At 42.4% G+C, this 14144-nt stretch overlaps 2 protein-coding genes and 1 long non-coding RNA gene across 8 annotated transcripts in view; 2 read left to right on the top strand and 1 right to left on the bottom strand.

Annotated features, from left to right (window-relative positions):
- Positions 1-1718, top strand: part of LOC116686741 (actin filament-associated protein 1-like 1) — an 18128-nt gene extending 16410 nt beyond the window's left edge. For all 6 annotated transcript variants that reach the window (XM_032511787.1, XM_032511786.1, XM_032511790.1 and 3 more), the window contains one exon: positions 829-1718. In XM_032511787.1, the coding sequence (XP_032367678.1) occupies positions 829-855 (27 nt within the window). In that variant the 3' untranslated portion in view covers positions 856-1718. The remainder of the gene's footprint in view (positions 1-828) is intronic.
- Positions 1719-1819: 101 nt separating this feature from the next.
- LOC116686742 (gamma-aminobutyric acid receptor subunit pi) lies at positions 1820-9355 on the bottom strand. Its single transcript, XM_032511792.1, has 10 exons — positions 9042-9355; positions 7930-8015; positions 7687-7781; positions 7528-7595; positions 7219-7436; positions 6446-6528; positions 6084-6221; positions 5419-5571; positions 2680-2873; positions 1820-2557 (listed from the first exon to the last, which is right to left on the bottom strand). Exons 2-10 carry the CDS (start codon positions 7986-7988, stop codon positions 2225-2227), a joined length of 1341 nt encoding a protein of 446 aa, XP_032367683.1. The 5' UTR covers positions 7989-8015; positions 9042-9355; the 3' UTR covers positions 1820-2224.
- On the top strand, positions 7120-8714 carry LOC116686743 (uncharacterized). The gene is made up of 3 exons (XR_004331343.1): positions 7120-7182; positions 7290-7444; positions 8544-8714. It is a non-coding gene; the product is annotated as an uncharacterized LOC116686743 (long non-coding RNA).
- Positions 9356-14144: the final 4789 nt, after the last annotated feature.

Here is a 14144-nt window from a genome sequence, read left to right as displayed (position 1 = left end):
AAATAAAGACACTGGTTCACGAAGCTTCATTTGGCCATCACTAAAAGTAACTGTCACAGTCACTTCCTGAACCCTTCCTCAGCCTATGGACAGATATCTCTGTCAGGCTTCACAAGGGTTGATAGCAGCATGTGTCATCATCTAATGGCTTTACAGTTCACACATGAATAGAGAGTAAGGGTGTTCACACAGTCCCTTTGGACATTTACAATGCAGTGCCTTGTGTGAGAGTATTTTCAGTAGGACAAGGATTAAAAGGGATTCTGTTACAACACGTAGTTGAATATCACTTTGCTCAGCTACTACTGCTTTCACAACTCATTTCACAATATTTCTACGTAAATGGTTCGAGGTAATCTAGTGATCTAATCTAGTAGATTGGAATGGTTTTTATTCACACAGAGACTATACTGCCTTGTACGACACCTTTACTTGGTCTTTGATTTACTTTGATTCATTGAGCCAGTTTGGTTCATTACTGTGAACCACCCAAATATAAATTGTCAAAAACAATTGTCTCTTGAAGTCAGTGGCATTGGATTTTGGATTTTGAGAATCCGTGAACAGAAAAGAATCTGTTTATAAACAGCTTTATGATTGTGTATTGCTAACTTACCTTGATGATTTTAGTGACAGTAGCAGTACATTGCAATGCTATAAAACCATTCAGCAATAACCTAAATTATTTTGCATTTGTTATATTTTGTCTAAAAATAAAGTCTAACAACTGAATGACTTAATGTTTACGAAGCTGAATAGTGTAACTCATTGTTCTACCTATAAAGATATTTTTGTGAAGCCATCTCATTAAGGCTTCTATCTTTACAGGAATGGGAGTCAAAGAAAGCCACCTAAGAGCAGCATCATGGAGAAAGAGCACAGGCTGCATCCAGGAGATCAACTGTGTGAAAGAAACCAGCCGCTAGGTGGAGGTACATCTCACTGAATATTTACTCTGCTGTCTTCCTCAAAGGACTTTTTCCATGATGAGGAATCCAAGACCTGCTCTCTGTCTGTATCCAAGTACTTTCAGCTGTCTTTGGTGGCAAACAGGAAAGAGAAGAGTTCATGAAAGAAAGTGTGATGAAAAGTGAAGTTAGTGCTCAGCGTTGTAATGGTAAAGCAAAACCGGATTGTGTTCTCATCCAGTGTTGCTTAAGGTGAAGTGTTAAGTTGTTAGGGTGCCATGTGAGACAAGTGATGTGTTTATAATTATGAGGATGGAGGTAGTTTAAGCCACAATGTGCCTTTCATATAATGTATTTTTTTATCTGCCTGTACAGAGTGAGACTACGGTTTTGTATCTTTTATACTTTGACACTGTTCCATGTTCCATTTCTCATCATCATCATCATCATCATCATCATCATCATAAGACGTACACTTGTCGAGGGGTATTCAATTATGTGCCATACAGGGCTAAGTGAGTTATTACTTTTTGACTGTGCTTATTAGCTTCTCCTCTCAGGTTGAAGCTGTGCTGAACCGCGACCCATCTGCTAAATAATCCTACACCACTTGACCCTCTTTCGCCCACATTCAAAAACTGTTAAATACTGCTCTTCTGTGATTCAAACCTGTCTTTGTCTGACTAGGAGAATCTCCACCACGGTATATCCTATTTCAACATCTTTTCTGCAGAACCTGTGCTTGACCTTTGCACTTTACTGTTCTCCTACCTGGATAAGGGAATAATAAATGTGTGTCTTATTCTCAAACATGTCATCATTAATTATTGTTACAATACAGAACTACAATGCATTCCCAGCCATTAGTTTAATTTTTTAATTCCACATGAAATGCTATGAACTAAATACACAAACAAAAAAGAGACACATTTACATCTGTCACCTAGTGAAGAAAATTCCATGCAGCACAATGTAGTGTGATGCAGTTCACACAGCCTTTTGTTTATAACTAATTTACTCATCTTCATTTGCTCTATGGAATTATCAGATTTGTATCATCACTTCTACATGTTAATATATTAAAAGCCATCCATGCATGATCAAAAATAGCTTTCAGTAAAGGGTGTGATACATAGAATCATTTCTCAACTGCTTTTGGGTCACTTTGTATCCCTGTCTGGGACAAAAAGGTTTCTTATACGGTGTGTGATACAAAAAGCTTCGGCAGTGGTAACTGGTATTGGCTCTCAAATGAGGAGGTAGAGCTTCTTCAAGGATGGTGAATAATGAACTGTGCAGCAGCTTGGAGCCAACAATCAGAGAAAGAGATAGTAAAGCCAGTAGAGGATATTGACAAAGAGAAACGCTGTGGGGAAAACGGTACGAGCGTGGCGATCAATGTTGTGTGGATTTTCCACAGTGAAGGTGGATGCCGCCCTGCGTGACATGTCCTTCACTGAAGACAAGCTGCAGCCCTGTCCTGACACCTTCTCTTTAGATAGAACATCGTTCCTAGTGGTGCTGTTTGCTGACTGCTCCGTGAGCTCCTCTGCAGTGGAGCCGACCTCAACAGACTGGTTCGGTTGGTTGGAGCCGACAATGGGAATGGAGCCGTTTCCATTGGATTCACAGAACTCCCTCAGAAGATCCTGACAGACAGACAGACAGGCAGGCAGGCAGGCAGACAGATAGACAAATACAATGTTTTCATTATCTTAGATGTTTTAAGTCTTGTTTCCACTTCCTATTTAAATGGTAACATTTTCCTCACCCTGTACACATCCTCGATGGTCTGGTTCTGCATGTTATAGAAGTGAGCGCAGGCGTACTCCACCAGTGCACCAAAGATGAAGGTGAAGCAGATTCCCAGGTACACATCTATGGCTTTGATGAAGCAGTTGGCATTGGGCAGGGACGAGCGGGCGCCCATCATCAGTGTGGTCATTGTCAGGACTGTTGTTACTCCTGGAAAACACGTCACAGCAGTGCTGCTGGGGTTGTTTTCATAAGGTAACATAGTAGATGGATTGGTCATTGTAATTACTTCTGCTGTTTCTCTTTCATCCCATTGGTTACAGGTGTCAGTAAAGTGATGATGTATTCATATTCATATTCTCATGAATGCAGGACAGTTACAAAAGTTATACATTGCTGAACATGGTGCAAATAACTCGTTTACAGCTGACTTCTTCATTTTATAATCAGTTGGCATACGCCTGCTGGAGTTATGGCGTCGCTAAGGTGAGGGTATTCATATATTAAAATAAGTTCATAAGTTAAAACATTATGTAAACACATGTTTTTCTTTTCTTTTTTAATGTGTTAGTATTTAGGTTATGGCAATGGTTAAAGGTGCTGTAGGTAGTATGGTGAAGATCCAGGACTGCTAAAGCCCAAAACGGTCTCCTAAGCCCCACTCTACAAGGGGAAGGAATGCATGTGCATGAGCAGTGACTGACATGCAGTTAGACACCCCCCCGGCCCTGGTTGGTTGAGCTGAACAGGGAGCTGTGGATTTTTGTAAATCCCACTACAGGCTGTAAGTCGTGCCAGAGGAGCCGACCTGCTTCATGTAGTTCTTCTGGAACCAAGGCTCAGTTTTAGCAAATATGACAGGAAGTTAGTTTTAGAAGTCTTACCTACTGCACCTTTAAGTCAGCAATTTGATTTGTTTTCAATGTTGACAATACAGGTGCATAATACAGGATTAAGTTTAAATAAACGGCATTCAAACACACTCTATCTGCTTTATGGGTAACTGTCTGACCGTGTCTGTGAGAGAGTATGTTACTGAGGCACATATAAGGTCATGCAGTGAATCAATATACAGTGGGTACGGAAAGTATTCAGACCCCTTTAAATTTTTCACTCTTTGTTTCATTGCAGCCTTTTTCCAAAAATCAAAAAAGTTCATTTTATTCTCAGTAATGTACACTCAGCAACCCATCTTGACAGAAAAAACAGAAATTTAGAAATTTTTGCATATTTATTAAAAAACAAAAACTGAAATATCACATGGTCATAAGTATTCAGACCCTTTGTTCAGTATTAGTAGAAGCACCCTTTTGATCTAATACAGCAGAGTCGTTTTGGGAAAGATGCAACAAGTTTTTCACATCTGGATTGGGTATCTCTGCCATTCCTCCTTGCAGATCCTCTCCAGTTCGTCAGGGGGATGGTAACGTTGGTGGACAGTCATTTTCAGGTCTCTCCAGAGATGCTCATGTGTTTAAGTCAGGGCTCTGGCTGGGCCATTCAAGAACAGCCACGGAGTTGTTGTGAAGCCACTCCTTCGTTATTTAGCGGTGTGCTTAGGGTCATTGTCTTGTTGGAAGGTAAACCTTCGCCCAGTCTGAGGTCCAGAGCACTCTGGAAAAGGTTTTCGTCCAGGATATCCCTGTACTTGGCCGCATTCATCTTTCCCGATTGCAACCAGTCGTCCTGCCCTGCAGCTGAAAAACACCCCCACAGCATGATGCTGCCACCACCATGCTTCACTGTGGACTGTATTGGACAGGTGATGAGCAGTGCCTGGTTTTCTCCACACATACCGCTTAGATTAAGGCCAAAAAGTTCTATCTTGGTCTCATCAGACCAGAGGATTTTATTTATCACCATCTTGGAGTCCTTCAGGGTTTTTTAGCAAACTCCATGCGGGCTTCATGTGTCTGCACTGAGGAGAGGCTCCGTCGGGCCACTCTGCCATAAAGCCCCGACTGGTGGGTGCTGCAGTGATGGTTGACTCAAACTTTCTCCCATCCCGACTGCATCTCTGGAGCTCAGCCACAGTGACCATTGGGTTCTCTTGCCTCTCTCACCAAGGCTCTTCTCCCGATAGCTCAGTTGGCCGGACGGCCGCTTAGGAAGGGTTTGGTCGTCCCAAACGTCTTCCATTTGAGGATTATGGAGGCCACTGTGCTCTTAGGAACCTTAAGTGCAGCAGAAATTTTTTTGAACCTTGAACAGATCTGTGCTGCCACAATTCTGTCTCTGAGCTCTTCAGGCAGTTCCTGACCTCATGATTGTCATTTGCTCTGACTGCACTGTGAGCTGTAAGGTCTTATATAGACAGGGGTGTGCGTTCCTAATCAAGTCCAATCAGTATAATCAAACACAGCTGGACTCCAATGAAGGTGAGAACCATTCAAGGATGATCAGAAGAAATAGACAGCACCTGAGTTACATATGAGGGTCACGGCAAAGGGTCTGAATACTTATGACCATGTGATATTTCAGTTTTTTTTTTTATAAATTTGCAAAAATTTCTACATTTCTGTTTTTTTCTGTCCAAGATGGGGTGCTGAGTGTACATTACTGAGAAATAAAATGAACTTTTTTGATTTTTGGAAAATGGCTGCAATGAAACAAAGAGTGAAAAATTTAAAGGGGTCTGAATACTTTCCGTACCCACTGTATAATGAGCAATTTCTATGATAGTAATTCAAATGAATGCACTAACATCAGACTACTTTAACCTATAGTGAAACGCATTAAGAGTTTTGGTACTGACCAATACAGACCCTAGCTGGGACAGAGGACTGGCTGATCCAGAAAGAGACCCAGGACAGAACCACAAGCAGGATGGAGGGAACATATGTCTCCAAAATGAAGAACAGCACGTTTCTACGCAGTGCAAAATGCAACACCAGCTTGGGGTATTGTCCTGCATGAAGAGACACAAAAAGACACGTATTACATTAGAGACTTATATATAACGCTGTCACGGCTCAGTTGTGACCATTAATGTATTGAAGGACACCATACCTGTTGTGAATATGTTACATTCCATTCTGTGAAAAACTCTGAAAAAAGCCTTTCCCGTCTGTTCTCCTGAAGATTTTTTATCTGTGGGAAACCCATCTCCAATCAATCCCCAACTCCTTTGGAGCCTCCTTCTTATCTTTATACTGTCACGTGATCTCAGTGAATGGAGCGTTGTTAGAAAGAGTATATATCCTTGTGTGTCTCATCAAACCTTTAGAACACTGAACCCTGCTTCGTGTCACTCTGTTCCCCGAGCTCGCCGCTTCTTTCAGAATCTACTCCCAGATGGAAGGCCGCTAAGTAACACAACCACAAAACCACTTCATGCAACTCAAAAACTGACTACTGCAAAATGGAAATTAGGCCAACCCAAAAAGCCCCCATCCAAAAAAAAACTTGGGGGGGTCCTACCTGTCTCATACACAGCCTCTGACACTGATGTGTAGTAGCTCTCTACGCTGTATTGAGCCAGCCGCAGGACGTCAAGACCCTTGACGGAATCATTCCCTCTGGTCCAGTAGAACACCACATCCTGCAGGTTGTAGCCCCCTGACCATACACACAAACACACACACACACACACACAGATGGTTTGATGAATCTGACCTGCTAAGAATAACATTGTTTATTCAGCTTGATACTCACGACATTGATGATGATGACGATGATGATGATGATGATGATGATGATGATAATGATGAGAATGTGACGTATGGTGACGTATGTCCATCTACACACTGGATGGGGGGTTGAGGGAGTTCCCATGTACTCACAGCTCTCCAGCTGCAGGGTGCACACCTGTCTGTCCATGGGGTACTTGGTCAGGTCCATGTTGCAGGCAATGGTAGCCGTGATGCTGTTGTGTATTCAGAGGAAGATCATTAGAAACCTGTAACACTGTTACTCCTTTGATGTACGACCAGGCTAGAGAACACAGAGAGCTCTCCTGACAACAATATCTCAGTGTCAGACATTTTTCTATCCAATGCATTCATTATGTATCAGACTCAATTAACAATAATAAACCAAAATGTGACTTTACTGAAGAAGAATAAGGAACACATTGCCCAATGCTGCCCTTTCTGTCCTAATTAAAGCTGTCTAGTCATAACAATGCTGTTTTGTATCAGTGTGACATATTTTCACTGTGGCCATAGGGGAAATCTGCTAATCTTCCTTAACACAATCTGAACTGTTTAAAGGTCACGGTAAAACACACTAATTCCGTGGCATTCCCTTAATTTATGACTAAGATGATGCATATGTGTTTTTTCTTCTTCTTTCTTTCTTTATTTAGTAGAACCTAAGGCCAATTTGCAGTTGATTAACACAACAATCATGAAAACAGCATAAAATGGGAAATGTAAATGAGTACATTTCCCTTCCTTTCCTTTCTGTTTTCATCTTCTTGTTTCAGTGATTGTAAAACTTTTATTTGCTCATCTTCTAGACCAATTTCCTCATACTAGCTCAGCAGAATCTGTACATCTTATGTGCAGGCGTACCAAATGTCAGTAAATATCAAGCAATAAACATAAACCTGTACCGTAAGGCATAGAGAACAGTTCCGTCGCTGAATATGCGTATGAGGCGGTTGTCCACTGTGACGTCATGCAGGAAGGAGCGCTTGGAGTCAGGGATGAAGGTGTCGGGGATCCAGAGCAGGGACACGAGGCGTCCATCCACGCTGACACTCTCATTTCCCGGGAACACCAGCCTGGAGTCCCGCCAGCGCTGACGAAGGAAGATGGTGGCAGTGTAGTCCTAAAAAGGTTTTGTAAAGAAGACTTTTATTCACTCATTCATTCACCCACTCACACAAAAACAAAGTAGGACGAGTGTTCCATGTTGGTACCATGTTGATTTCAGAGATGGCATCAATGCTGGCAATGTCAAGGCTCATTCCAATTTCCACAGGGCCCTCTAGCACGAGCAAGACAGAGACACAAGAAGATTTGGAAAGAAGTCTGTTTTCAAATGAAATGAAAAAAACACTTATCAAGCTCCTTCCTACCATTGAAATTAGGTCTGAGGTAGCAGTTGTATCCTTTCATCAACTTCTGAATTGTTGGCTGAAGCTGAGAGTCGTTCCATTCTCCCCAGCTGTTGCTAGAATACATACGAACACTGACGTCAATAAAGATATAGGAGAAAATGGACCATAAATGTTCAAGCAGAAGATACATAAATAGCAATGTCAGCATGTGTTCTGAACCCTGTTACATCTTCCTACAGTGTCTGAGCGCAGGTCCCTCACCCCTGTGTGACGCTCAGCCAGAGGGTCAGCAGCAGTAGCGTTTGCAGCTGCACACACATTGTGGATCAGCGGGCCGAGGTCAGCGGCTGTGCTCGGGGAGATGTTACAAACAAAAACTCATAAAGCCACAAATCTGTCTCGTGCACAATTCACATTATATGGGGTAGCATCATTTCACCATAGGGGGGCAGCACTGAACCAAATGTGATCCTAAACCTCAGGAAAATAGCAGCCCAGCAGCCATCCTCCTGTCTCCCTGCCCTCATACTAACATAAAAATAAAAATGTGATCTCTGCCTCCCTGCTCAATAAATGTATCAGTGACTGCTTAAGATGAAGAAAAGAGATAAAGAAGCCATGAATGTACCCACCTACCTATTTACATGGTCTGTCACCTGCTGATATATGTGGTTTATTCCCAAAGCCCCTTGATAATTAATCCTGTCTCTAACTCAGCAAGGATTCCCCTTTATTGTCCCTTTATTATAGTTACTCTCTCATCTTCTCTTGCAGATAAATCCCACTGTCAGTTAGGATAATAGATTATTAGCCCTCCTCATGTATACTTGCATCCAAATAATCTAAATCCATTATTCATGTGTTTGTGTTTCCAGCTGTTCCCATCACACTGAAAAGCTCCCAACCTCAGCGAAGCATTTCCATTAAATTCCATGTATTATTTATGCAGCTCTGCCAATGTGATTAATGACGCATACAAACACTTTTTATTTCCTCTTTCTAATGGCCATGATGAAAGTTAAAGAACCAAAGAATGCCATTGGGTTTTTTTCAACACATGCCAGTTGATGATTCATTTACGTTGTGTTTCACAAGTTATCTTATTTACTTATATATCTAAAGGCTCCGCTGATTATCTGTGTAGGTTTGTGCACGCTCTCTTCCTTCTCTCTTTCACACTCCTCATCAGCTCTTTTCCTTCAGCCATGTTTCAGCTAATATATTTATAACAAATCTCTTTCTTTATGTTTGCTCAGTCTATGCATGCACATGCCAAAAAAATATTAATTTATACACAAATTTCTAATTTTCTGGTTTGGTCTCATCCCAACTCTCTCTCTCTCTCTCTCTTTCTCGCTCTCTCTCTCTCCTACCTGTTTCAGGGTTCTGGTTTCCTGTTTCCACCTCAGGTCACTCCTTTTCTCTTTCCACTCTTCCTTTTGTTTCCTTTCCCACTCTTCGGTCTTCCTTTGTCCCAAATGTTGTGAGTGGCAGAGATATCTGTCCTTCTTTGGTTATTATTGCTAATATCCCAGTTCTTCTTCCACCTAAAGATAAACAACGGTTGCTCCTATCATTTGGTCCTGGCGTGTGGGCTAGTGTTGCTTGTTTTCTTGTTTGTGCGTCTCCTTCCTACTCTCTACACAGCTGTATTCATCTCTCCACAGAGCCTCTGTGCACCCCCTCCCTCTCTCTCTCCTTCTTAATTTATGCCACTCACCCTCTCATTCGCACTCCATCTCTCCCCTATTTTTTACTGCCCCCTACCTCCACGCACGCACACACACACACACACACACACACACACACACACACACACACACACACACACACAAGCACACAAGCGCACATGCACGTACTGTATGCACACATATAAATACCCAGTTTGATCCGCCATATCACTTCTTTCCTTTTCCCTCATTCGCCTCCCCCCATACATTGTTGTTCTTTTGGCCCTTAATCTCTATCTACCTCCCCACCCTCCAATTTACACTGACACTGCACCTCCTTCTGGGCTTCAAAGCTCTGTCTCATTCCTTCATGCCCTCTCGCTCCTCACCTCCAACTCCGTTCCCTTGCATCAGTATCATCATCTGAATTAGTTTCATCTCAGCTCTGTCTCCAATCTCTCTTTGCTTCCATAAAATAGTCATGTAGCTCCCATGTGAGATAAAAAAACAACAACAAAAAAACTACTTTTCAAAAAACCTTATTGAAAATGGCATCCATGGGGTGTCTCCCCTCCTGCAGATTACTTCTCTACCCCTGAGAGCTGCTCATGTCCACATTTGGGTCATTGAAAATGCATTGAACCTCTAAATATTGCAGCGGATGATTACTGGAAATGATAACCCAGAGCTGAATCCTGGTATTGGTAGTGATGATGGTGAAGGTGATAACTTATCCACACACAACAGGCGACCGCAGCCCATAAATCAAAGCACTTTTTGTGTTATACGGTCGCTCCATCAGCTCCAGCACCTGTGATATTTTGTGATTAATCTGGAATTTGCTCATCATTCTTCAATATTCTACTCTAACAGCCTGACCCGAGGGCCCACTGCTAGGAGTTCCAGCATGTGTAAGAAAGCCTTGAGAGTTTACAGACAAATAACGCCTTATGAGATTTCAGCACAGGCTGTCGACCTGCTGCAGTCTATTGCTTTCCCAGCCTGTGTTCCTAAGTACTGACTACTGATGATAACTGCTTGCTAGCAAACTGTTTCCATCCCAGGAAATGAAGTGCATCAGTAACTGTAGTTATAAAGCTCTCCTATTCCTAATGTCATGCTCTGATGGCTGTATTCATGGACAAACTATTTTTTTCCACTCCATGTTAATGAAATGAACATAAGAGAATCCACCATGTGAATCATTGTGCACGCAGAGTCTGAGTCCCTGACAGTGAAAGAGACAATTTGAGACGTGTGTGAAACACCTGAGGGGGAGGATGTCAATGTTTGATCTGTGTGGGGGGCTAATGTATAATTATACCCAGACATGCCATGTCGGAGTGGCAGACAACTCAATGTTAGTCAGCATCCACCTGGCTACCTGCCTGCATGGTAACATCTGCCTGGGATTCAGCATGTTTTCCTTTTTAATTCTCTCACGGCTTAAATGCCCTTGTCTATCCATAGCTGTCCACCTGTCCATTTCTCTAACTCCTTTATTATCTAGCTCAAATTTCATTATTTCCTCAATCACATAGACGCTGGTAACAACTAACAACTTTCAAGGGACTTTTCACACAATTTCTCATTTGTAGAGGATGCAGATTTCCTCATTTAATGCTGGGCTTGCATTAGGGATGTGTTTATGTACAGTGTGTATGACATAACCATCCAGTCTCGGCCTCGCTGATTAAGGTCCATAGTATCTGGTCCCTGCATGTCGCTCATCTCTACTAATGCTCCTCCAATATCTAATCTCACCTTTAAAGCCTACCATCCATCATCCATCATCCATCATCCATCCATTTTACTCAAAAAATCATGGAACACATGCACCCCCCCATCATCTTCTGTCCAGCCAGCCAAGAACACTTAATGCTGCACTTTGGTTTCTTTCCCATCAATCCCCTGTTGCATAACCTACTTTCTCTGAATCTCTCTGCCTCTCTGTATTCAACTTAATTTCCATTTCTCCGTCTGTGGGTCTCCCTGTCTCCCTGTCTCCCTATCAGAATAAATAAGCATTTTCACACACCAAGTAATGTTCATGTCCACAGCCGCACCAGGAAAAGGAATTGTCGTGGCCCACGCTTTGGCCCCGTGGCTTACTGTCATGTGACAAATGAAAATGTCACAGGACTGCTTGTGAGACGGACAGTGATGAATCTCTCCTGAGTGACTGTGACGGCTGCCATGTCCATGTAGGAATTCAAGTGACGTAGACTCTGGGCCCTTTTTGCTCGCCTAGGCTCTGAGCCAGTTGCCATGTCTACCGATGACTAATGTGTCCACTGGAAGTGGATAAAGTGTTTTCTGTTGTCATTCTTCAGTGGACGTTAAATTGTAATTTAACATTCCTCTGTTTCCCAGAAGGTCTGTTGGCGTGTGTCCTAGGCCTTCTCTGAGACGGAGCCAATGGCACTTCTCCTTTTGAGACGCTCTTATCTTACATACTCATTGCACTTGTTGATCCCAAAGATTCAACTGGTTCCAAGCCTGTCTCCCTTCTTTTTCACTGTCAGGTTAGACGTTCCTTTCAGGCACAGACATCGTGTAAAGACTGTATTGTTGTTGGCCCCTATAATTCCAAAACATTCATCATTTCCTTGCAGTCCCAGTTTTGGTTTAGTGTTGTTACCCCTACCCTGTGTATGATCACAAGTGTGACATTAGCTGCATACTACCTCAAGAACCGTTCAGTCACAAAAGTATAATTAAAATGCTTTGAAGCCAATGTTTATAGAGCATGGCACATTATTCAGTTTGGGACTGGGGGGGCAGTAGCTCAGTCCGTAGGGAGTTGAGTTGGGAAGCCGGTGGCTGGAGAGGTGCCAGTTCACCTCCTGGGCACTGGCAAGGTGCTCCTGAGCAAGGCACCGTACTCCCCCAACTGCTCGGGGCGCCTTTCCATGGGCAGCCCCCCCACTCTGACATCTCTCCATTAGTACATGTATAGGTCCTGAGCATGTGTGTGTAATTCAGCTCTGTCTGTAATGTGTGTAATAACAACAGAGTGTAAATTGTAATTTCCTCTTGTGGGATTAATAAAGTATACATAGTTATTATTATTGTTATTATTATTATTAAAAAAGAACATTACTTTCCAGTCGTTTTGTAGATTCCTTAGAAAAACAGCTGCTTCATCACTCGACCATGAGGACTCTGGGATTTGTACCACATCCCAGAGGGGGTGAAAAGTAGAATAATCCTGGGATAAATAAGCTGCTTACTCCCTCGATGTTAACATCTTATTTTCTGTCTTTAGTCGATTGCTGCTTGAATGGCGGGGAGGTTATTCAAGCTTTAAACCAATGATGTGAGATACTTATCTTGAGAAAGTAACACTGGGACTCCATGTAGTCAGACATCCAGTAAGTACTAGACACTTTGATCTGAAATATGGCTGTTAGCGCTAAGGAAATTTGCATGATTTTAACAGACTGTAATCTAGTCTTCACATAATAACACTCAATTACCCATCTACCTCCATTGCTATCTTAACCAAACTAGCATTGATCCCTTTAACCTCAGGGATAAACTCACACACTATGTAATAGGCAATTTTGTGTTGATACAATAATAATATGGATTTTACACCGTATTACACTAATACTGCAATCATGTTGGCCAAGTGCAGGATCATGTGAAGAAAAACAGCACGAGCCATACTCTCCTGGCCACGTAGCACATGCTCTGCCCTCAGGTCAACTCAGGCTCACTCGTACCAGAGCTGTCAGCAGCAGAGAAGCTGAGAGCTCCTCTCTATGCACAGCACATAGCTACAAAGAGCGACCAGGAATCAAAGACAATGCTATAGGACTTATCTATTTCCCTAAGCTGCATAGCTAACCACTGGCATCTGGGGCATTTCAGCGCCAATTAGGGTTTGAAATATTTTACTTAATCCATAAATCTCAGTGCCTTGGGATAATGACTGAACATAACAAGAATTTCAAAGTAGAGTTTTCTGTTTGCAGGGAAATGCTTTGAAACGCAAAAGGAAGTGTCGAACTACAAGCCACCAGTGGGGATGTAGTGTGGACCAATAGGTAGAAGCTGATGTTGTGTGTGAATGCAGCGCCAAGGAGGGAGAGCTTCCTAAACAGAGCCCGGCGCTTCATTGACCGTCTCTGCCTCTGTTTTTCTTCCTGTTCATCCACCCTGTAATATGACCAGGTGTCGTTTTTACACCTTGTTTTTTCTACGGAATAAACACATGACATATTCCGGGCTTTAGATGAACGTTTTTTAATCATCAGCCAACATGGCTAGTACATGTTTATAGTTACCAGCCAATCAGATTTTCCACTAGCCAATGTTTTCCATGTAAACTAAACCAGACTATGAGTGCTGCTGAATACATTTCAGCATCCATGTTTCTTTAAAAATATCTATTTGGGTTGATGGTTAGTAGATCAAACATAAAAATTTGCTATGTTAAATATCCCCATGTGTTTGGTCCAATCCGAACACACAGACCCATCTGGAAACACGGACTGGTCGGGTTGTTTGTGCAGCCGGCCGTTTAAAACCAAATTGGCTCGTAACTTTACAATGTTGTATTCATTTGTGAGCTTTAGAAATAAAGGCAGCTTGTTATCTCCGGACAGAGCCAGGCTAGCTGTTGCCCTGTTTCCAGTCCAGTCTTCCCATGTGCTATAAGCTAACGCACAGCTAGCAGTAGCTTCACATTTATATTTACCTCTTTTTTAAACCTTCTTTTCTCACTCCATCACTCACTGTCTGTCTCTTCTCATCTCAGTTGTCTACCTTATCAACAGGAAGACCTCCTTTTGACAGTCA

Source organism: Etheostoma spectabile, unplaced genomic scaffold (assembly GCF_008692095.1).
Source record: "Etheostoma spectabile isolate EspeVRDwgs_2016 unplaced genomic scaffold, UIUC_Espe_1.0 scaffold461, whole genome shotgun sequence".
NCBI lineage: Eukaryota > Metazoa > Chordata > Actinopteri > Perciformes > Percidae > Etheostoma > Etheostoma spectabile.
Note: the sequence above shows the minus strand (reverse complement) of the source record. Positions and strands in the feature narration are given on the sequence as shown.

Bases quoted from the DNA above. Each gene is read 5' to 3' on its own strand.
- LOC116686742 (XM_032511792.1), bottom strand. From the start codon at position 7,988: ATGTGTGTGCAGCTGCAAACGCTACTGCTGCTGACCCTCTGGCTGAGC. The intron at 7,782-7,929 runs GTGAGGGACCTG...TATGTATTCTAG, and splicing joins TGGCTGAGCGTCACACAGGG to CAACAGCTGGGGAGAATGGA. The intron at 7,437-7,527 runs GTACCAACATGG...AAACCTTTTTAG, and splicing joins CCATCTCTGAAATCAACATG to GACTACACTGCCACCATCTT.